The 21982-nt window shown below is 51.2% G+C and overlaps 3 protein-coding genes across 6 annotated transcripts; all 3 read right to left on the reverse strand.

The window, feature by feature from the left end:
- Positions 1 to 154: 154 nt before the first annotated feature.
- On the reverse strand, positions 155 to 8528 carry RAB4B (RAB4B, member RAS oncogene family). Its single transcript, XM_017661274.3, has 8 exons — positions 8316 to 8528; positions 7059 to 7139; positions 6664 to 6778; positions 5254 to 5316; positions 5017 to 5171; positions 3834 to 3929; positions 3617 to 3747; positions 155 to 534 (listed from the first exon to the last, which is right to left on the reverse strand). Exons 1-7 carry the CDS (start codon positions 8329 to 8331, stop codon positions 3632 to 3634), a joined length of 642 nt encoding a protein of 213 aa, XP_017516763.1. The 5' UTR covers positions 8332 to 8528; the 3' UTR covers positions 155 to 534; positions 3617 to 3631.
- A 50-nt stretch (positions 8529 to 8578) lies between these two features.
- Positions 8579 to 11423, reverse strand: MIA (MIA SH3 domain containing). Of its 2 annotated transcripts, none has more exons than XM_037013957.2 (4): positions 10849 to 11423; positions 10205 to 10338; positions 9635 to 9745; positions 8579 to 9317 (listed from the first exon to the last, which is right to left on the reverse strand). In XM_037013957.2, the coding sequence occupies exons 1-4, from the start codon at positions 10991 to 10993 to the stop codon at positions 9294 to 9296; spliced, it is 414 nt and encodes a 137-aa protein (XP_036869852.1). In that variant the 5' UTR covers positions 10994 to 11423; the 3' UTR covers positions 8579 to 9293. The 2 variants fall into 2 exon arrangements, with proteins under 2 accessions (XP_036869852.1, XP_017516765.1); XM_017661276.3 differs by having other exon boundaries at positions 9205 to 9317; positions 10424 to 11423.
- A 2120-nt stretch (positions 11424 to 13543) lies between these two features.
- On the reverse strand, positions 13544 to 21950 carry SNRPA (small nuclear ribonucleoprotein polypeptide A). Of its 3 annotated transcripts, XM_017661271.3 has the most exons (7): positions 21796 to 21950; positions 21253 to 21450; positions 19714 to 19886; positions 17337 to 17516; positions 15408 to 15581; positions 14896 to 14984; positions 13544 to 13926 (listed from the first exon to the last, which is right to left on the reverse strand). In XM_017661271.3, the coding sequence occupies exons 2-7, from the start codon at positions 21323 to 21325 to the stop codon at positions 13767 to 13769; spliced, it is 849 nt and encodes a 282-aa protein (XP_017516760.1). In that variant the 5' UTR covers positions 21326 to 21450; positions 21796 to 21950; the 3' UTR covers positions 13544 to 13766. The 3 variants fall into 3 exon arrangements, with proteins under 3 accessions (XP_017516760.1, XP_017516762.1, XP_017516761.1); XM_017661273.3 differs by lacking the exon at positions 21796 to 21950 and having other exon boundaries at positions 19714 to 19851; positions 21253 to 21542; XM_017661272.3 differs by lacking the exon at positions 21796 to 21950 and having other exon boundaries at positions 21253 to 21541.
- Between the last annotated feature and the right edge of the window lie 32 nt (positions 21951 to 21982).

Genomic DNA, 21982 nt, shown 5'->3' on the forward strand with positions numbered 1-21982 from the left:
AAACAGATACCTAAGTCATGGAGTCACATCATACCCCCACACCATGTCCAACCCAGAAACATGGCCCCAAACATCAAGACAGACAATTCTTCCATCAGGAACCTCTTCTGTCTCCCCTCCCTCTCCACTACCCCAAAAAGATGGAGGCCAAGACTCAGATGTAAACAATGCTTTATGGGGATGGGGTGGGTACCAGGCCTCCAGGTAATAAATAACAAGTACTTGCAATGTCAGGGTCAGGTGGGGAGCTGGGCCAAATGGCCCTGGTCTCAGGCTTTGGGAACTCTTCGAGTATGGTCAGGGGCTCAAGGGGGATAGGGGTTAGCCAAGACAGAGGAAGCAGCAGCAGGTATGGATCCCCCCTTCCCCCGTGGCTCAGTCTTGCCCCTCAGCCAGGCCCCACCAGGCCAGGGAAGGGGGACAGGTGGCGGGGCAGCTTCTCTGGGGCCAGGGCAGGTGAGGGGTTTGGCCTCCCAAGGGTCTGGGTCTGGGCCCTAGCCGGAAGGGCAGGGCTGGTCCTGGAGAACAGGTGAGCTGAAAAAAAAGTGTGTGATGATCTAGAAGGATCCTGGGTTAGTCCAGCAGGTATCTTTGTCTCATTTCTGGGTATCTTCCTGTCCTCTTATTCCTGTCTGTCTATCCATACCTTTCTCTTTCTCCCAAAGTTTCTACACTGTCTGCCTGTCTGACTTTCTGTTTCTCCTCTGCAGGTAACTTTGGGCTCTCTCTGAGGGCACTTACATCTTCCTGTTTGTTTGCCTCAGAGAGCTGGCTCCTTGAGTCTATAGAGGGGCATCTAATTGTCTAAATTCCATGTCCCCACCTTTATATCTCTGTGTCCCTCTATGTTCCTGGATACCCCACCTGTAGATCTCATTCCAGTGTTTTCCAAGCTAAGGAGACACATTTGATTTGGCTGCAGATAGCATTATCTGGGAGCTTCTAGAAATTCCAGAATCATTCCAGAGTCTCTGGGGTAAGGCCTGGGCATGACTATCTTTTAAAGCTCTGCTGATGGTTCCAATGCACGGCACTGCATGAGTGGTTGGGAAAACAGTTTGGTGGGCCCTGAACCAAGTTTTTATTGAAATAGAATAAAACAGAATAGAAAATACCAAAGTACATCTTATGTATTAAGAATATTGGGCTACAGAGACAGAAAGCAGATTGGTGGGTATCAGAGTCTGGGGGGAATAGGGACTGACTGCTTAATGGATGTAGGGTATTCTTTTAGAGTAATGAAAATGCTCTGGAACTAACCTTGTGAATGAACTGAACTAAATACCACTGAATTGTACCTGTTAAATGGCTAAATTTATGTAAATTTCACCTCAGTAAAAAAATAGTGCTTGGAAAACGTGTGTTTCTGTTTTATGCGTGTCACTGTTTTAGATCAACATATAAAATATACTTCCTTCTGTAGATTGCAGTCAACAAAGTTTGAATAGGTACTGTCTTGTACATTTGATTCACTGAGGCAAACCCCAAAACAGACCCTATACTAAGCACTGAGCTGGAGAGTACATGTCTGTCCATTTCTACACAGCCCAGTCTTTAAAACAGACAATAAGAAAAATAATAAACAGCCCTCATTTAGCGAGTCCTTCCTAAGTGCTTGACCCTAGTCTAAGCACTTTACATGAATTTACTTAATTAATCTTCTCAACACCCATATGAAGTAGGTACTAATTATTAGTCCCATTCTACAGATGAGGAAACCAAGGCCCAGGGAGGTTAAGTAACTAGCCCAGAGTCACACAGGTACAAAGTGACAGAGTCAGAATTCAAATAATGATCTGTCACCTCCTTCCCTTCCCAGGTTGAGAAGAAAAACACATACAAATAACAGTGATCAAGTGTACAGAGTTGAATGCTTTCAAAAGGAGGGGGCAGGTGTCAGACCACCCCATCTGGGAAGCCAATAAAGGTTTCCGGCAGAAAAAGTCATTTTAGCAGAGACCAGATAACGAGTGGGAGTTGGCATAAGAAAGAAGGGAGAGCAGGCAACCCACAGAGGGACAGCGGATGCAAAGGCCTGGAAGGAAGACAGTGCTGCCCAAAGCACCCTGACTCCTCTCTCTCAAATGCCATATCCAATCCTCAGGAAGTCCTATGGGCTCTGCCTTCCAAGTACATCCAAGTTGTAGCCACTTTCCCCCACAGCCTCCCTGGAGCACACAAGGGGTACATGGCAAGACACACACACACACACCCTCAGACAGGTGTGCATGGAACCAAATCCTACAGAATCTTGCAAGCTTGTCAAGGACTTTGGACCAAGCATAGGGGAAAAAGCAAGGCTTTCTGGAGGACAGGGAGGAGGTTACCAGAGAAGAGAGGGAAGGAATGGTATTCCTGGCAGAGGGAACAGCATATGCAAAGACCCAGAGAAATGGAAAGACCTTCAGTGTAGATGTGGAGGCCTGAGAGATGTGAGGTGCTGGTTGAGGCAGGTAGGGCTGGGTGAGGAGCTTCAGCTATGGCCCATGACCCTGGGGGTCATGGTTGGTTTGAAACAGAGGAAGGTTAGGATCAGATGTGTGCTTTAGAACGACCCAGTGGCTACATCAAAAGGGGACAAGACTGGAAACAGAGACGAGGGAGGATACAAACTATCCACTTGTCAGTCTCTTCTCTGTCGCACCCTGGTCCTGTTCACAATTGTCTCTCACCTTGACTTTGCAGTAGCCTCCTCACAGGTCTCCCCAGAAACCACCCTTGCCCCTCAACGGTCTCCCCTCTATACAGCCTTGCCAGAGGGCTCCTGCGAATGCCTGAATCAGATCCTGTCCCTCCTCTGCTTGGAGCCCTCCTAAAGGCTCCCATCCCACCAGGGTACATGCCAGAGGCCTCCCTATGGCTCACTCACAAGGCCTGGACTCACCTGTTTTCCCCACTTCTGATCTCATCTCCTGCTCACCTGCCCCCAGTACACACACACACCACACGTGCTCTACTGCAGCCACGCTGCCTCCTTAGACTTCCTCACTCAGGCCAGGTATGACCCTGCCTCAGGGCCTTTGAACTGGCTGTTCCCTCTGGCTAGAATACTCTTCTTCCAGGGGCTCGCATGACCCCCTCCCTCTCCTCCTACAGGTCTTTGCTCCAATGTCACCTTCTCAGGGAGTCCTTCCACATCATCCTGTTTAAAGTCCCACTCCTCTACCTCCCCGCCCTTCTTTTGTCCTATGTATGTTATTTTTCTCCGTAGCTCTTCTCTCCCTAATTACCATATAATTTACTTATGTATCTTGTTTGTGGTCTATCTCCTCCCAGAGCATATTGCCTCCACAAAGACAGGGATTTTAGGCTCTTTGACCCACTGCTGTATCCCCAGTGCCTTGAACAGGCCCTGGCACATCACAAGCACTCAATAAATATTTGATGAATTATGAATGGGAGGAACATCAGAGACCCAGGGCAGAGAGCTGGCAGTGGGACAGAGAAAGCTTCCCTGTGGCCAGGAAGATGGTTTCTTTAAGTCAAGTGGTTCTGCATCTTTCTTTTTCACTTTGTTCCTTTTGTCCTCTCTCCATTTCTCTATCTCTGTCTCTGCTCCATACTCCCCCCCGCCAGGAGACCATGCCTGCGGTCCCCAAGTCCCCGGTATCCCCACCTGGCTCTGCAGATCTCAGCAGCCACATGGCTGAGAGGCCACGGCCTGGGCACTCCGGGGCTGCCGCAGCTGGCGAAGAGAAGCATCCCCGTACTGAATGCCTGAGCCCATTCTCTCGGGGTCGAGCTCACCTGCAGGGAGGGGAGAGGTCAGGACTGGGCCCTTGGAGACCCCTGGGCCATCTTCCACTCCCACCACAGTCAGTCTGGGGCCTCACCTGAGTCTATCTTGTTCAGGATGGTGCGGGCACACTTCAAGAATGCCTCTTCCACGTTCTCCCCTGTGAGGGCACTAGTTTCCAGGAACATTAGCTCTGCGGTGGGGGGGAGGGGGGCAGATGCTTGGAAGGTCAGGGCCTCAGTCAGTCCCCATCCTCTGCTCCAGCTCTGACCTGCTGCCTCTCATCTGTTCCTCAAATGTCCCCCCTTTGCCCTCATTCTGGGCCTTTGTGCATGCTGTTCCCCTACCACACGTTTACCCCTCAAGGTACCCACCGAGCTCAGCTCACACAGTTTCTCCTCCACAAAGTCCTCCCTGACCTCTCAGATGGGTCAGGTACCTCCTCTGGGCTCCCACAGCCCCCTGTGCCTCCCCCACGCTGGCCCTGACCTCCTGGGCTGTCACTCTCTGGAAACGGTTCTGTCCACCTCCCCTACCCATGAGAGGTGGGCCGGGGCTGTTTTCATCACTGTGTCCCCAGAACCATCTAGCACAGGCGTAGGCCCCCCACAGTCCACCCCTCAGCCACATGACAAGGCCTCACAGTAAGAGCCAGGATTCAAACCCACACCTTTCAGATGTTAAAACATCTTCTAAACCTGGAGATTCCAAACTGGAGGAACACGGACAGACCCTAAGCCAGCCGATGTTTGGTCAACATGATGTTTGCAAGTGAGTTTAGACTTGTGCAACTCTTGATGTGGCTGTCAGTCTTGTTCACCTCTCTAATTCCAGTGCTTGCTATCCAGAGGTCTACCCTGTCCTATCTCTGTTATTTATAAAATGTGCCTGTCCCCTAGGGCCTTCGGGGTTTGCAGATCTCCCCCTTATGCCAAAACCCTGAGCTGCCTTCCCATGGTGGTCAGAAGCACCTCAGCAGCCAACATTAAGCAAGCACTCACTCTGCCCAGGCAGTGCTGAGGGCTCTCCATGGGCCCCCTCCTAGAGCCCCATGTGAGGCAGACACAGTATGATCCCACCTTCCGGATGAGAAACTGATGGCTGGGGTGGTTACACAGCTCGTGAGTGGCAGCACTTTGCTTTGAACCCAGACTTCTGTATCTCCACCTTCCCCTGCTGGGCACAGCCACTGAGAGCCAGGAAGCCTACTGGCCCCAGTGGACTGCCCCTGCTCCTCTGCTGAGCACCCAGCCCCCACTGGCCCACCATAAGGCTCTCACCGTTCTCTTGGGCAAAACGAGAGGCTTCCAGGAATGTGACCTCACGCTCGGGGTCCAGGTCCTTCTTGTTGCCACAGAGGATGACCACAATGTTGGGGCTGGCCAGCGTGCGGGCATCCGTCAGCCAGGCAGTCAGAGAGTTGTATGTCTCCCGGCTGCAGAGAAGGGAGAGAGAAGAGGGGTGGGCATGCAGGAAGGGCCTCCCCGGGCCCCACCCCACACACTCCGTGCACCCACCTGGTGATGTCATACACCAGCAGGGCTCCAGCTGCCCCTCGGTAGTAACTCCGTGTCACCGACCTGTGGGGCCAGGGGGACCCAGTCACCCCTGAGGCTGGGGTCTGCCCCGAGACTGCCCCCCTCTGCGGAAAGAGACTGGTGGTTCGGAGGCCCCCCTTCACTGCTGGCCCATCCCCCAAAACCAGCTGCCACCGCCTAGTCTACATTTCCCTCTGTCTGACAGACTCTCTCTCAGTCTCCCTCAATCCTTTATCTCAGTTAGCTGTCTGCCGGCCTCTGTCTGAGTCCCTACCTGTCTTTGATTCTATGTCCCTGTCTTTCAGAATCTCTTCATTGACCTTTCTGCTTCTCTTAGGTATATGTGACTTTAATTCTCTATTTCTCTCTGCCTTGGCTCTCTCATCATCACTCTTGCTTCCCCATTCATTCATTCATTCATTCATCATTTCCTGTCACCTCAACTTTGCCCAGTCCTGGACAAGTGCTGTACAACTATGTTCACTTGTCCCTCTCCTGCTGCATCTCGGGGAGGCCCGCTTCCCAGTGGGGCCAACTGTCCAGACCTCCCTTTGTCACCAGTCTGCTCCCTCTGGAACTCATACAGTCATTCCAGAAGTATTTACTGAGCCCTTACCACAGACACAGCCCATCCCGCTCACCCACCTCTCCTTCGCCTTCTATCTCTGGGCTGTGTGCACCTCACACAGTGAATCAACATACGAATACAAACTTGGCAGCTACTAACCACTGTCCAGGAACCGTATGTTCCCCCATTTTTCTCTCCCTATTCTCTGCCCGTTTCTCACACTCAGGGTTCCAATGTGTCTATCACCTTTTCTGCATCTTCTTATGACATGCCATGTGCTGAGCATCCTCTTTTCCCAAAAATGTCCACTCCACCTTCTCTCTGGCTACCCCGTTCCAATCTCCCTGTCTCTGTCTCTGTCTCTATTCCTCTGTGTGTGTGTGTGTGTACCTCTTTCAAGTTTCTGCTCTGTTTCAGCCTCTCTTTTTCAATCTCCACCCCTTGCCTCCACCTCATGTGCCTCCTTCTCTGCAGGCCTGTCTCTCCCTGGGCACAAGACCCCAGCCTTCCAGCCTTATGTGTCTGGCTATCATGGCCTCTCTAGGGTCTCTTGGTCTCTCCCTGGCTCACTCGCTCTTCATTATGTTTTTTCTCATTCTTTCTCTCTCACCATGTCTGACACCTTCCGTCCAGGACTCCTTCTCCGGTTATGTGTGTCTGCTAATGGAGGTCCCTTTCTCTTCCCCTCTGCCTTACTGCCCTCTCAGTGTCTCCTTGCTCCTATCATTGTGTCTCCAAATGACTCTGCACACCTCTCTCTCTCTCTCTCTGTCTCCCCTTTGTCCCCCACACTCTTCTTCCTGGGAGCCCAGCCCACCTACCGGAACCGCTCCTGGCCGGCTGTGTCCCAAATCTGTAGCTTCACAGTCTTCCCACCCACGTTGACCACCCGGGATCCAAACTCCACACCGATTGTGTGGTTGGAATCCTGTTTGACTGAGAGTGGGAGGGAGAGAAGAGGAGGGCAGGGGCTCAGAGGATTCCCTGGCCTCCAATGCCTCCTCAAGCTGTGCCAACCCATTCCCAGTGCTGGGGTGAGTAAGGTGCAAGGAGGACCTTGCAAAGAGCATACACCAAGGCAAAACCCCCAGGGAACCAGCACTGCAGTTGCACCTATGGCCAATCCTGCTGCAGCCCACGCCAGTGGCTGCCCACTTGCCCATGCCATACCCATGTCCACAGGTCAGTTCTCCCAGGACCACTCCCAGAAACTCACACTTATTCTCAATGAACTGATGAAGGAGACATGATTTGCCAGTTCCTGCACTGCCAATCACCAGGAATTTGAAGAGGAAGTCTGAGCAGATGGGACCCAAAAATCAGGGGAAAAGATGGAAACCAAGAGAGCATTACCGTTCCAGGGAGAGAAACAGACACAGGGAAAAACAGAGCAATGAGTAACAACAGTAACAGGTAATTCTTATACAGCAGTGCCTACCACGTACCAGGCACAGTTCTAAAGCTCTTTACTTACACTGACAACTCACTTAATCCTCAGGACAACTCTAGGACAGAGGTATACTAATAATTATCCCCATTTTCCAGCTGAAGAAACTGAGGCCAGAAAGGTCAACAGACCTGCCCAAGGTCCCAAAGCTAAGCAGAGATGGGATTCAAACCCAGGCTACCTGGCTCCAGGGTCCAAGATCTTAGCTATTACATTGCTAAAGCCTCTTGAAAGCCATTTTATTAAGGACTGTAATCTTGCATAGGCTCCTCATGACTTCAGCTCCTTCCACTCTTCAGCTCATTCATTCTACTTTAGCCTCTGACCTTCAGTCTATTTCCTGAAAATGACAAGCTGGTTCCCACCTCAGGGTCTTCGCACCTGTTCCCTCTGCTTTTCTCTATTTGTTGAATGAATGCAGCTCCTCTGTCTCCTAAACCAGTGCTCTTACTACCCCACCTTGCCCTCTCACCTTCCAACCATCCATGGGTGATTTTCCATTTCTCAGTCCTTATTCCTTCCCTTCGCCAAGGCACTGCGCTATTAGGAAGCTTAAACTCCACCCCTTGCCACTAGTCCCACCTCCTAATTCAAAGACAACTCATCCCCAACCCCATTCCGGTCCTCTCAAGCTAGAACAGTCCCAAGTGCATCCCTTCAGGGCCACCCCAACAACCCACAGCCTATCAAGCTCCACCCCTGCCATTCACATGTCAGCCCTGCCCTCTCCACCCAGGCTCCGCCCCGATACGTTAGGGCCCACCCTTTCCCTCAAGGCCCACCTAGACTCAGAAGGCTCCCTCCAATCCCGTCCCAGATCTATTTAACCCACACACAGGACCCTCAGGCTCCGCCCAAATCGATTAAGCTCTGCCTCAGACCCACCAAACCCCTCCCAAAATCCACTAGGTCCGGCCCCATAACGGCAGACCCCGCCCCCTGGCATGTAAAGCCCCGCCCCATTACCACAGGCCGCATCCTCCCTGGGCCCAGACCCAGACCTCGTCTTCGGCCCACCAGTCTCACCGTAGGTCTCGGCCATGACTCGGTCACGGCCGCTTGGGGCCGCAATATGGCGCCGCGGCCGCGCCTGCTGCTCGGCTGGCAGCCGCTCTACTCCGGCTTGCAGCCCCGGCTTCTTCCTACTCCCGGGGCCCGGCGCCGCCACTTCCGCCTCCACCCCACTCCGGTGCGACCCGCTAGGCCTGCGGGATACCAGGCCACGCTCCCCAAGGGCAGGGATTGGCGGACTCGGCGGCCACGGGGCGGGACAAAAGGCACGCATTGGCAGTATGAGAGGGGATGAACAAAAAGGGGCGGGACCACGACCAGCGATTGGCGAAGCAAGTGGAAAGGGTCGGTGCAGAGATGCTGAACGGAGCAGAGAAACGGATTTGGTCAGGATTTCGGAGGCAGCATCGAGACTCGGGATTGGGCAGGAGAGGACTTGGGGGAGGGGATACGGTTGCAAAGAAGGCAGGAGCCTACGGATTGACAGAACCTGCAAGAGGAAGAGATCTTGAGCTAGCGAGAGCGATTTCTGATTTTAAAAGCAGGAGGGACGATATGCGCAATCCCCCATCTCCCTTTGCAGATAATTTTCCAAGGAGACCTCTGCTCTGCGATTTATGTCTTCAAGGTCCGACTGCCTCATTCCGAGTAGTTCCGCGCCCTCACATTGGTGATCTAAAGAGGATAAAATCCCCGAGTTGGGCTGCTTAGGTTATTCCGTCTTCTCATTTCCTTCTGTGGTATCTAAGCGTAGGAACCCACCTTCAGATACCCATCAAGGTAAAAGGAGCATTTAGTCAAGTGAAACTCTGCCTAGCAACCACGGATGTTAGCACAGTCAGTGGGTTGATTGGCTAGATTTAGGAACCTGGGGAAACATTTCCCTTTAACATTTCCCACCACAAAGACTACAGAGACCCATAGTTTGCACTTGGCTGATGTATTTGCATAAAGCCAGGGAGAAAAAACGGCAAGGGCAGCAGTAGGCTGAGCTCACTGGCAGTAGAAATCCCATTTCTGAAAAAGAAAGGGGAAACAGTGGGGAGAAAACCAGCGGTTACACCACAAAGGATCTAACGGTTTTAGCAAAGGCTGTAGCTGTTGAGGCCAGGTTTGGCCACACAAATGTTATGCAAATTAGCCCAGAGCCCTCTAATCCTTGCATCTCTCAACTGGACAGAGATTTAGCAATCACAGATGAGAAAACAGGTAGGAATTTGTCCCAGCACACACTGCTAGGCTGCTAGGGGGAGCCAGGAGTAGGAGCATCTTTGCCCATCGCCACAACCCTTGGGCCCTCCCTCCAGATATCTGCCAACCCCCAAAACACTCACATCTGTCTTCAGATCGATTTTGCCAGGTTTCAGGGTCTGATCCTCACGTACAATGCTACTGGGGAAATAGCCCAGGCGAGCTGCTAGGTCTCCATAGTAATCTCCCTGAACCTGGAGAAAAAGAGTTAAAAAGCCAGGGTCTGGGAGAATGGCAAACTGGTTCCTGGCGAAGAACTTTTCACTCTCTTCTCCCTAACTCCACATGGCTGGCTCCATCCTTGTCACTCAGATCTCAGCTTAAAGTCACTGGCTCAGAAGCTCTCCGCAACCACCTGCTGTAAACTAGTCAGCCAGTTATTAATTCTTGAAGCAGCACATACTCGCTGATATTTTTGATGGTTTGTCTCCTTCCATTAAAATAAAAGGGAGCATTTGCTGTTCTATCTTCAGTGTTTAGAACAGAGACTGACATCATAGGTGTCCTGTAATACTAAGCAAAGTAAAACTAGATCACAACAGCTTCCCCCAAACCATTTCAGCTCATTCCCTCAAAATTTCCTTTAGGTGGAAAATTAGGGTGCACTCCCACCCCAGTCCCATAGCCATTCTTTTTGTTCTCCCAAGACTTACACTGCCTCCCCAGAAGAGCCGCCCTCGGCCCTTCAGCTTGGAGAAGACATACACAACTTGGCCCCTGTGTATGGTCAGGAAACGGCAGTCAGGGGCCACGTAGTCCTGCAGGGCCACAGCCATGGAGATGGGGTCTGGGGAAGGAATAGAAGGGATCGACAGCACCCTCCACACTGGCAAGCAACCCACATCCCCAGTCCCCCCACACCCAACTCTTACAGCTGCATTCCTCATCTGCACACAGCTTCCAGTCAGCCAGTTTAGGCATGGGGCGGCCCCCAAAACCAAGCCCAGGGAAGGAAGACAGCAAAATGATGACACCAAGGAACACTGGAGACCAAGCCATCTCGGACTATGAGCGCGACCAAGGGGGAAATGGGGTCTCCAATTTCCTCCTGACCTCCCTCTCTAGCCGTACAAGGCAACCAGTGTTCTGTCTTGTCCCCGCCCTAAACCAGTCCCAAATTTCACTCACTCCACCTTGAGGCTGCTACCCAGCCAGAACCATTTCATGGACAGGGTGAGGGCTGCCCACCCAAGGAAATGCCCAAATAGGCACAAAGCAGCCCAGACCACCCCAAGTTATAGCCACCCCTTCAACAATCAGAGAGGCCCAGACAGGCTGATCAGGCATTCAATTCCACCTTCTGGAGTCCGCTTGGTTATCTGGGCCCCTCCGCTATCCCCTCCAGGGACAGAACCAAAGAAGCCAGTAAGGAAAACCACCTTGGAATTTCCTGTGCTGACGGGCAGGAAACAAGGCAGCCCTTTGATTGCCCCAGCTCTCATGCAGAGAAAGCATTATGCGCTGGGCCTTAGGCTAGGCAATGCCCTACCGTGATTGCTATTTATCCTCACAGGCCACTTCCTGACTGGGTGACCTGAGCTTTTTCTCTCAAAACCTCACCTTTCTCATCTGTAATATAGGATAACAGCTAGTATTTATAGAGCATTCACCATGTACATTTTTTATTAGTTCAAATGGATACTCTGCATCACCTCAAAGTGATTTCATAACTCCATTTGACAGGGAAATGGAAGTGAGAGCCTCTAAGAACTTGTCCAAGGTGACTGTGGGTAAAATTGTACTATTTCCAGAATATCTCGCCTGGCTTTAGTGTATCTGCATATCAATAGGTGTTCAGAGGTTGAAAGAAGTATGGCTTTAGTGCATTTGCATCATTCCTCAGGGGTGGAGAGAAATTCATCTCCCTATCAGTGGGTAATTACCTGGGCAACAGAGGGCTTATCTGTACCTGAGAGGTGACGGGAGGTCCTCTGCTTCTGCTGGAGCAAGAAAGAGAAGGGCCTGACTACAGTTTGTAAGCAATAAACAAATTTTAAACTTTATTTCTCCCTTTGACTAATTTCAGTTTTAGAGGTATTTTGCCCCAGGATTTCCTCTCCCCGGACTTAACAGTTAGAGGTGGGAAGTGGATAGACTAGGTTTGGCTCCAGGCCCACACCCATCACTGCTGAGCTTGTTCAGGTGTCGAAGGTGAACAAGTACCAGAGGATTTGAACTCGTCTCACCCCACCCCTAAAACTGTGCTTCAGAGACCCACACACCTGAGATCATTCTCCTGAGCACCCACCTCTTCCCTCAGGCAGTTCTTACCTCAGGCCAGCAAGTCCAAACATTTTTTAGCAGGGGGAGAGGATGGGCACAGGGGAACATAGCTTAGGGTAGAGAAGAATTCATCAGAACAAAGACTAGGCTTAAGCCATATGTATAAGCCCAACTCCCAGCACAGAGTACCAAGATCTTGAGTATAAATAGCTCTCTTCGCACACCACCTCCTTGGAGGGGCTTTTCTCCATCACCTATTACTACTGTTCCCCAGCCCCGCCACCCCATCACTCCACTACACCAGTTGTTCCTATCAGAACACATATCTGAAATAAGCTTGATTTCATTCACGAATGTGTATCTCATGGCAAGAGCAGTTAGCAAATAGCGTTTGGCAGGCATTTGTTCAATTTATTGAGAGCTTGCTAAATGCCAGGTAGTGGGTGTGTGTTTGGGACAGTGGCAGTATAAACAAAACCACTCTATTAAATATAGATTCCTCCTTAGGTAGAAAATGAAGCTGAGTGGGGACATCAGCTGCCTGTGGGGAACAGCTAGGGAACCCCCCAGGCAGACAGTAGAATCCAGAATCTGCCGACCACAGAACCTGGGGTCACCAGTGTGGCAGGTGAGATGTTTCCATTTGTCATCTGCAGCACCACTGTGCCTTTCTGTGAAGACAACAGTCCCTTTCTCCTCTAGTCTTTCACATCTAAGGCAGCAAGTCTGCATCTGGTGCTACCATCACTTCAAACAGATGTTCTCTTCAATGGAGAGCGGAGCAGGAGCAGGCTTGGGCTTACAGTCTTGGCACGAAAAAGTATCGACAGAATTTAACGCTGTCCTATTGTATTTATTTTTGTGGTTTATTTTCTACTGGCAAAATGATCGCATTTTGCCATCTTAAAGGAGTCAGATAGGGTCTTAGGCAGTTTTTTTGAGCGAATTTATAATCTCCCAGGTCAGATGTGTGACAGACTACTAAGGAAGGAACTCCATTTAACCACCCCTCCATTTCCATAGCTTCAGCTGGGTAATGACTGTCCAACAAGAAATTACATTTCCTAGACTCCCCTGCAGCTGAGGCACTGGAAGAGAATTTGGTTCAGCCAACTGCCAGAGGCTCCTAGTTGATGAATGGCCTGCAAGGGAGATCTGCTGAGTGTAAAGCGGCCACACTCCTTGTCCATAGCTTCCCACGTGTGATTGTCAGTTTGGGCACTCTTGTTAGCAGTGTTGGCCATCTTCCTGAACTCTAGACAGCAGTTCAGAGGTTGCAAACTGCAACTCAAGTGTCACAAACCCAGACTGCCATTCCCACTATCCTTCCAATGATTTCGTGAGCACCCAATTCCCTTCCTTCTTAAAAGTTCCTAGAATGTTTCTGAGGGACTGTTGCTACAGAAGCCACCTTTACAAAGATTAGAAAAAGGTGAAGAAAAACCTTCCTTAACACTCTTATCACATTAAAAATTATTGGAATAAACACACAAGCCTACAAAGTGAATGGTGCTCCCTTAAAGGTGGCAACCTTATGCAGTACACAACCTGCCCAACTGTACACGGCAGCCTGGGTTTCAATTTCCTGCCCTGAATGTGGATTAAGACAAAGCAGAAATTTTCCAAAGTAGTCAAGGTGACTTAAGCTTAGATAATTTTACATTATTCTATATTTTCCCAAGATTGCAAACCCCAACATGCTGAAAGCGCTAAACACCTAGAATGTTCTGACGTGCAGGAAAGGGAAACACAGGACAAGAGAACAAATGGTTGTGAAAAACTAAATGTCAAAAAAACACTTTTATTCCAGCCTAACAGCACCAGGTGCAATGTCTGGGGACAGACTCTGGGTACAATGCTGTGTGGCGACCACTCACTCACACACAGCTCTGAGAAGGCCCCCACAGGGGACTTACCTTCGGGGGGCTGAGCCAAGAAGGGGGAGGGGATGGCCCCAGAACAGGGGGCAGGGGCAGGCATGGGAAAAAGGTACTACTTCTTGGCAAAGGAGATCTTCATGGCATTGTTCTGAGTGATCTTGAAGCCCTGTAGGGCATCGCGAGCAGCCCCTGCCTGCACCTCATTGTCAAACTCCACAAAGGCAATGTCATGCCGCCCAGGGACCAGCCGGACCTCTTTGAAGCCAGGGAACCTGAAAGAGGGGAACAGATGTCAGGGATCCAGACTTGCCATTTCCCCCTAAAATTTTGGCAGCATCCTACAACACACAGGATGATCCGAATACCAAAGAATTATCCAGCCTGAGATACAGTGCAAAGGGGAGAGACTGTAGTATAAACGAGTGTGTACAATACAAACCAATCATTTAATGAACAATTTTAACATGAATCCCCATGCAGCCATAACCTAGATCAAGGAAAGAACACTGCCCCACCCCATGTCCTTTCTCTGTCATAACCCACACAGCCTGTCCAGGAACCAGCCCTACCCTTTCATGATCTGCTTCCTTTTCTTTCTCTTTCTCTTCCCTCCTTCCTTTCCCATTAGGCACCATCTTCACATTACCTGGGTATCCTTTTCCTAATCAGTATTCTAGAACATATGCATTATTCTGTGGAAGGGTACATGTATTGTTTTCCTAATTTTTTCTGTTTCTTAAATTTTTTTTCTCAGCACTATTACCAAGAACCATTCTCACTGTTCTCTCTGCTTCTGCATGGCACAGCGTGCCATGGTTAGCACCTGAACCTGACCTCTTCCTTCTGCCAGGCCGCTGCCAACTCCCCACAACCACTGGAAGGAACGCCCTTCTACACCTCCTTGGGAGTCCAGCGTTCAATGTCGTCAGTATGTTGTTTTACAGGTACCTTGCATGTCTCCAATTTAGACTAGAAAGATAAGGCCCAGGGCCTGGGCTCCCACACCCCAGTGAAGGCAGAGAATGCTCTGGCACACACTGGCTACTACTGACCCCAGCCTTTTCCCCATATCCCCTTGGGTCACAGACCCATCCTCAGTCTCCTCCTATGACATCTCCAGTTATTGTCCCGCCTGGAAAACCTAGGCAGACCCAGGGCTCCACCAGCATTCTGAGGCCTGACCCCATGGGAGCACCTCCTGGCCATCACCCTCGGCTCTGCCCAGCTGCAGGCTCACTTACTGGTTGAAAAGCATGGACAGCATGAGTTCGTTGGTCTCCTCTGGCAGGTTGGTGAGGAACAAGATGTGATTTGGTGGATTTTCTGAAAGCTGCAGGGAAGAGAAGGGAGTCTGTTTGTCTACTGAGGGCCCTCCTGAGTCCTGTTTGAGCTCTTCACCCCCAACCCTGCTGAAGTTCTCCAGTGCTTCACCTGACATACTCTATGTTGCCCCCAGTCTACCCAGCCTTGCCCCCACAAGGCTGTAAGCCACAAGAGGGCATTGCTGTCCCCATAAGCAGGTGCCCAGCAGGTCACACAATGCACCTAGGTGGTGACCGCTGCTCCAGCCTCACCCTGACCTTCAAATCGCTCTCTGCGCCAGGGTCTGAGCCCTCTGCCACATCCTTCTCCTCTTTGAGCACCTCCTCAGGGCGGCCTGCCCAGACCACCCCACCTAAAGCAGCATCCCCACCAGTCCCTTTCCATTCCCATGCTCTATTTATTTGCGATCCCAGTTGAACTAGATACTTACAGGCTGGGCAGGTGGCATCTGCCCCGGCATAAGCTGCTGTGGGGGCATGGCCCCTGGTGGGATCTGGCCAGGTGCAAGGCCTGGAGGTGGGATCATGCCAGGGGGTGGCATATAGGGAGGCTGGCCTGGTATGTGGTGCATGATGCGGGGCGCCTGAGTCATCGGTGGCATGCCCTGTGGAGAGGAGGTGGGCAGGACTGAGCTGGGCAGCCAGCAGGTGGGAGACAAGCTTCTGTAGTCAGCAGAAGGCAGAGAGGAGAAAATGTGAGAGTAAACCCTGGGGGAGAGACCCAGGGAGGACGACCCAGGCTTGGAAGGGGGTGAAAAGGCACCCAAAGAGAGACGGAGCAAAACAGACCCAGGGTCAAGGGGAACGTCAAAGCAGGAAGTTGAAGAAAATGTCAACAATTGTTAACAAAAAGGAGTGGAAATAAATGCTCTAAGGGGTATGCTGTACTTTAGTTTCTAAAAATAAACTTTAAGGAAAAAGAAATAGACTAAGACCTACAAAGAAAAAAGAGACAGTGAAGGCAGAGATGGACAGGGATGGTCAGGGCAGATGCAGAAAAAAATGGGGAGGGGTGGCAGCAAGGGAAAGTAGGGAGACAGTCCACTAGCACACATCACATGAACCCAGGGGAGCCGGGGAGGCCGGAAGTGGAAGTACACCTGAACAGTCAAAGGCAGACAGAAAGCAGGGTGCAGAAGAGGGGACAGGTGAAAGAGGGAACCCGGACAGTAGCCTAGACACCATTGTTGACGCTAGACGGTGAGTCGGAATCAGCAGAGATGGGACAAACAGCGTGACCCAGTCAGAAGGGCTGACACACAGACTTGGAGACCTCAGGAGTGGGATGTAATTCATCCATCTTTTCTTCAGCACCTCATGCTTTGGGTATCCTGTTTAGAAAACAGGATGTTTCCACTTTTTATGTCCTCACCAAGGTCATGAAGACATTTTCCTGTTTTCTTCTAGAACCTTTATTGTTTGAGCCCTCACACTGAGGTCTGATTCATCTCTAATTAACTTACATGTAGCTGAGGGAGGGAGCATCCACCTGGCCCAGCATCATTCACTAGGAAAAGTCGTTTCACCCCAGGACTGTGCTGACTGACCTTCCATGTGGATCGGACTCTGGACTCCATTCTGTCCCCTGGCCCCAGGCTGCCTTAGGCCTCGTCCTACCCTTATGCTACTTTCACATCCTGATATGACTACTACAGCAGGTGCCCCAGTTTATTCTCCACACCTGCCTTGCTTTGCCTTTCCACAGACCTTTAGAAACAGGCTGCCAGTGTCCCCAAAACTTCCTGCTGGCATTCTGACTTAACCGCACTCAACCTCAGATCAATCTGGAGAGAACTGTTATCTCAACAGCAGGGAGTCCATCCTTTTGCAAAGATCCTCCCACCTGCTCTCAGCATGTTTAGTTTCAGCAGGCAGTTTTGTACCCCTTTAGCTGGACTTACCCCTCACAGCCATTTTTCAATTTGAAGTCTACCTGGTTGTTGTTAGCACACAGAAATAAAACTCATTTTTTCCCAAACTGATGTTCCATCTGGTGACCCTGCTGAATTAAGTTTACTTGTTAATCCTAACAATTGGTTAATAGCCTATGCTGGATTTTCTACAGATATTCACTTTAAAGACAGCAAAATCAAAGTTAAGGGGAGGAAGAAACCAAGAGACTAAGACACAGAGAAGGAGAGCTCCTGCCAAACCAGTGGGCAGACAGGGAGGGTACCACCCAGGGGAGATACCGTCACCCAGGTGCTCAGCCCCCAACGGGCACACACAGTCTCTACCAACAATCCAAGGGAGGGACTGAATCCCCTGGGGAGGCCCTTCCACACCCTGCCCCCAAGCCAAACTGCGTGGCTGAGGATGGCCTGGTGGTGACAAGCGTGTGTCTCTGGGCCCGAGCTTACCGGGACAGGCCCCTGGACAGCTCCCACTACAGGGGCAGCGGCCCCACCCTGCACGGCCTTCTTGGAGGCTGGGGTCTCCTGGCTCTTGGGCTTCCTCTTCTCCCGCTTACGGTCCCGCTCCACGAAAGTGCCCTTCATTTTGGCGATGATATCTGAGTCAGTCTTGGCGTACTGGATGCGCTGCCAGACAGCAGAAGGGTTAAGAGCATGAACTTCAGGGCCAAATCGCTGGGCGCAAAAGCAGACTTTACCAGGAGCTTGTAAGTAACCTGATAGAGTTCTCCTGGCCTCAATGTTCTCATCTATAAAATGAGGACTGTGGCACTGCCCACTTCAAAGGATGACTATGAGGAATGAATGAGTTAAAGTGCTTTGAACAGCAGCTGGCTCATAGTTAAGTGCTGGTGGTGTCTTACTGGAATTTTGAAGGGAAGATGGGACAGCCATGAGCAACTGGCCAACGGCAGAAGCCTGAGGACATGAGACTAGGACAGGAGAATCACGCAGGGGGGTTTCCGGTTCCACAGGAGTCTGTCTTCCAGGCTAAATCTCATTCACCCAGCTGTTTGTGGATGACCCATACTCTGGAAGTTCAGTTAACGAGCATCATCACACACAAGCCCCTGTCCTCATGGAGTTTATCTGATGGGAAGATACAATGATTAAAAAGTGAGTTGGAGATGGGAATGTGAAGTGTTGAGAACTGAAACTTTCAGAGTGTGGCCAGGAAAGGCCTCAGTGAGGTGACACTGGCACAGAGGGAGGGAGAGAGGGAGCTGTGTGGACACCCAGGGAAAGAGCATTCTAGCAAAGGCAACAGTGTATCAAGGAACAAGGCAGCTAATGCAGATGACAGGGAGAAAGGCAACAAGGTCACAGAGCCAACAGGGACTCTGGGGACCAAGGAGAGACTTTGCTTTTCCTGAGAAAACCGGGAGTCACAGAGCATTATAAGCACGGGAGTGACGAGATCTCACTGGGGTGCAGGAAGACACACTGCAGCAGTGGGAGGGAGAATAGTTAAGTGTGGGGAGCAGGGGTGGAAATAAGAGGCCAGTGAGCGGGCTGCAGCTACAGTCCTGTCAAGGCAAGGTGGTGGCGGGGACCCGGCCAGTGCACGGTAGGAGTGAGAAGCAGGCCACTGCTGAAGTTCAAAGGTAGTACACAGGACTCTCTGAAACAACTCACACATGCTTGAGTGCTTACGGTCCACGCAGTGATTTGGAAAGAAAAGCAGGGAAGAGTCAAAACTTTAAGATTTTTGTGGTTTTTATGCCTCAAAAGCTTATTATTAGCTGCCCCAGAAAGACAATGGGAGATGTGGCAACTCTGGGCTTGCACACCCACAGGTGACAGTAGACAGAGTGAAAGGGCTGCCCTCTCCAGATGGAGGTGAGGGCTGCAGGCTGCCCTGCTGTCCCTGGGACCCCCATCTCCCACATAAGGTGACCTCCACACACTGACACTTGCTGTCACTTCTCCAAGGGAGTTGATTCAGGGAGGCATATTCCAACCAGGTGAAACTCAACTGATTGAGGGACAAGAGAAAGGGTTCCAAAGAACCAGTGACATGGCAGGAATTCTAGCTCAGGGCAGGGACTTCAAGCCATTCCCCATATTCTTCCCAGACTGCAGTCCACTCCCCTTCCTCCCATGCCCTAGCTCTCCCTCCCAGCCTGACGCAGCCCTGCTTTTGCAAATAGACCCTCATCTCCCTCCTCTAATCCTCTCTAACCAACAGCCGGAGATATCTCCCTAAAACCTTCGATGGCTCCCCAGCACCCTCAGAATCAAGTCCACCTTCAGGACAAACTTTAGCCCCTGAGCAGCCTGACTTCTGACATTCTCTCCAGGTTATGACCTCCCAACCTCCAAGCTTTCACTCCAGCCAAATGAACCTGGCTCACTTCCTCAATTACATGTACTCTTGGTTATCTGTAGGCCATAGTCCAGATGGTTGCTCTACTTAACACCCTTTCTCCCTCTCCTCCCCCAGCTAACTCTTCTTCTCCAAGTCCCACACCCAGAAAGCCTTCAATGAACACAGACTGGGTGTGGTGCCTCACCTAAGCTCCCCCAGCTCTGTGCACTTCTCCCATCCCAGTCCTGACCCCTGTGGGTCACCACCATCTGGTGGCAGGCTTGTCTCTCCCACAGCACTTACAGGCCTGACAGGACAGGGCTGGGGGTTTCCTTGGTCACTGTGTGCTCCCTACGCCAGTACAATGAACAGTGAATGCTGAAGAAGATCAAGAGACATTCCCGTCCTTAAAGGACAGGACTACAGGTGACAGGAGGCCCAGACCCACCCAGTCTGCTGCAGCACTTTGCACGTACATGCATGTGCACACACACCCTCCACACCCTCAGTGCTCACCATGGGCTTGTCGTAGAAGGGAAAACCTTGCATGGAGCGCAGGGCGTTGGTGGCACTGCTAACCTCCTTGAAGATGACAAAGGCCTGGCCCCTCATTTTCAGGCTCCGTGATACCAAGATATCCAGGATCTGGCCAAACTGAGAAAAGATGGCGTACAGAGACTTCTTCAGCTCTGGAGTGGAGGAAGGAAAGACGCATGGGTAGCTAGAGACCTTAGTCGCATGTTCTGGGGCTTGAACTCCCCTTTTGAGAGTAAAGTACAGTCAAAAAGGGAAACCATCAGTCCACTGACAGAATACCCAGAATGCCATAGGTCAGTTAACCCTAGAGACAGCAATGTAAGCAGAAGCTAAGAACCACTCAAGTGGTCCCGTGTACTCCTCTGTAAGAGGCCAACAATAACAATACTACCTCACAGGGTGGCTGTATGAGGAACACAAGTCACACACACCAAAGATACACAGTAAATGCCCTATAAATGTGGGCACTTCCTGTCACTGTCCCCAGCACTTTGACACAGGCCCATGTGAAGTGGCCCTGGCTAACTTCTCCAACCTTCTCTCTCCCCGCTCCAGCCACACTAGCCCTCCAGGTTTTCTTAGGCATGCCACACTGATCCTGCCTCAGGATCTCTGCACTGGCTTTTGCCTCTAATAGGAGCACCCTTCTGATATGTGCATGGTGCCTCCTACGCACCCAGGTCTCTGCAGTGTTGCCACCTCAGAAGCCTTCCCTGACCACCCACCCTGTCACGGCACTTTTTAACTAGTTTATCCCCGTAACATCTATGCAAAGTAGGTATTAAGATTCTGCTCAGTTTTCCAATACAGAAAATGAGGTGCAACAAAGGTGATAATTTGCTGAAGCGCATGGAAAGCACATCTGATGTCAAGAATTGAGTTCTCAAGCAGAAATCTATACTGGAGGCCTCCAGCGCTTTGTCTTGTTGTGTGACCTTGGGCAAGTAACATCGCCTAAGTCTCAGTTTCCTAATCTGGAAAATGGGAATAGCTCCTTCCTGCCAAGTCATTGTGCAATAAACGTGATCAAGATTTATACAGTGTTAGCCATCATTATCATTCATTTCATTTTCACTTTGAAATGAAGCATTTTCATTGTAAGCTTATCACTGGGAACACGACAGCGACCACAACAGTCCCAGTTCTTACCCTCACGGACCTCACAGGCCAGTGGAGAAACAGTCCCAAGACAGCCCAGAACAATCAGGGTTTGAGGGGGTAAGGCCAGGGCCTACGGGAAGTCAGAGGCAGGCACCTAAGGAGGAAGAGGACTGCGAAAGGCTTCCTGGAGGAGAGGTCCTATGAGGTGAAACCTTAAAAAGTGAACAGTGAACAGGTAAGTGGGCAGAGGATATGACCTGAGGGAGCATTAAAGACAGAGGAAGCAGCGTGCAAAGGCCGAGGGGTTAACGTTAAGGGTTTGGCTGGAGAAGGCTGAGGAACAGAAGTGGGTGCTGGGGATGAAAGAGGGGCCCGGGTGCGGGAGAGTCCGTTGTCTGGACTATCCCAAAAACTCACCATCCTTCTTGATCTTCTCGTTGAGGTTGTTGATATAAATAGTGTGATTGGGACGGGTCTCGGGAACTGCCATGGAGTGAGGTGCCGAGGTAGGGTTGAAATAAAGAAAATGGTAACTTCAGCCCTCGGTTTCTCCAAATCCGTTGTCCCGACGCAGGCTTATCGGGCCGCTTAGGGCTATTCCTTCCAAGAGTAAGTCTAGAAAGCAGGGGAGGAGTGATGAGAAAGGCACAGCTTGGAAAACAAAGCGAGAACACCTCTTCCCTCCGCGTGGTGAGGAAATTTCGAGTTTACTACTAGTCCCAGGATGCTCTACGCGACCCAATAGGCGGAGCGTCCTAAGTGGCGATGCCCACTGGCCCGCAGGATCAAAGGGCGGCCCACCCCTCAAAAAAACCCGGATGTAAAGCCAGTTAAAGGTGATTTTGCGGCGCCCCGGCTTCGCGCTGCGGGAAGTTTCCCCACAGAAAGTGCAGAAAGGCCCTGGCGCCAACCACTCCGTCCTCCAAGCGCCGATGGCCGCCTGCACTCGCGATTACTCACCAACAGAGCCGAAGCTCCCGCAAGTAGGGCCTGCTAGTTCCCAAGTGCCGATCACAAAAGCTTCCTCTCCTGGTCCTGCCTTTGGCTTCCTGCCAGCCAATCCCCGTGCGGAAACTCGGTAGTTTACCCAATCAGAGTAAGCCCCGCCCCAGGACCCAGAACTTGCCAATCAAAACCACACTTGGGT

The sequence above is a fragment of the Manis javanica genome, chromosome 17 (genome assembly GCF_040802235.1).
Source record: "Manis javanica isolate MJ-LG chromosome 17, MJ_LKY, whole genome shotgun sequence".
NCBI lineage: Eukaryota > Metazoa > Chordata > Mammalia > Pholidota > Manidae > Manis > Manis javanica.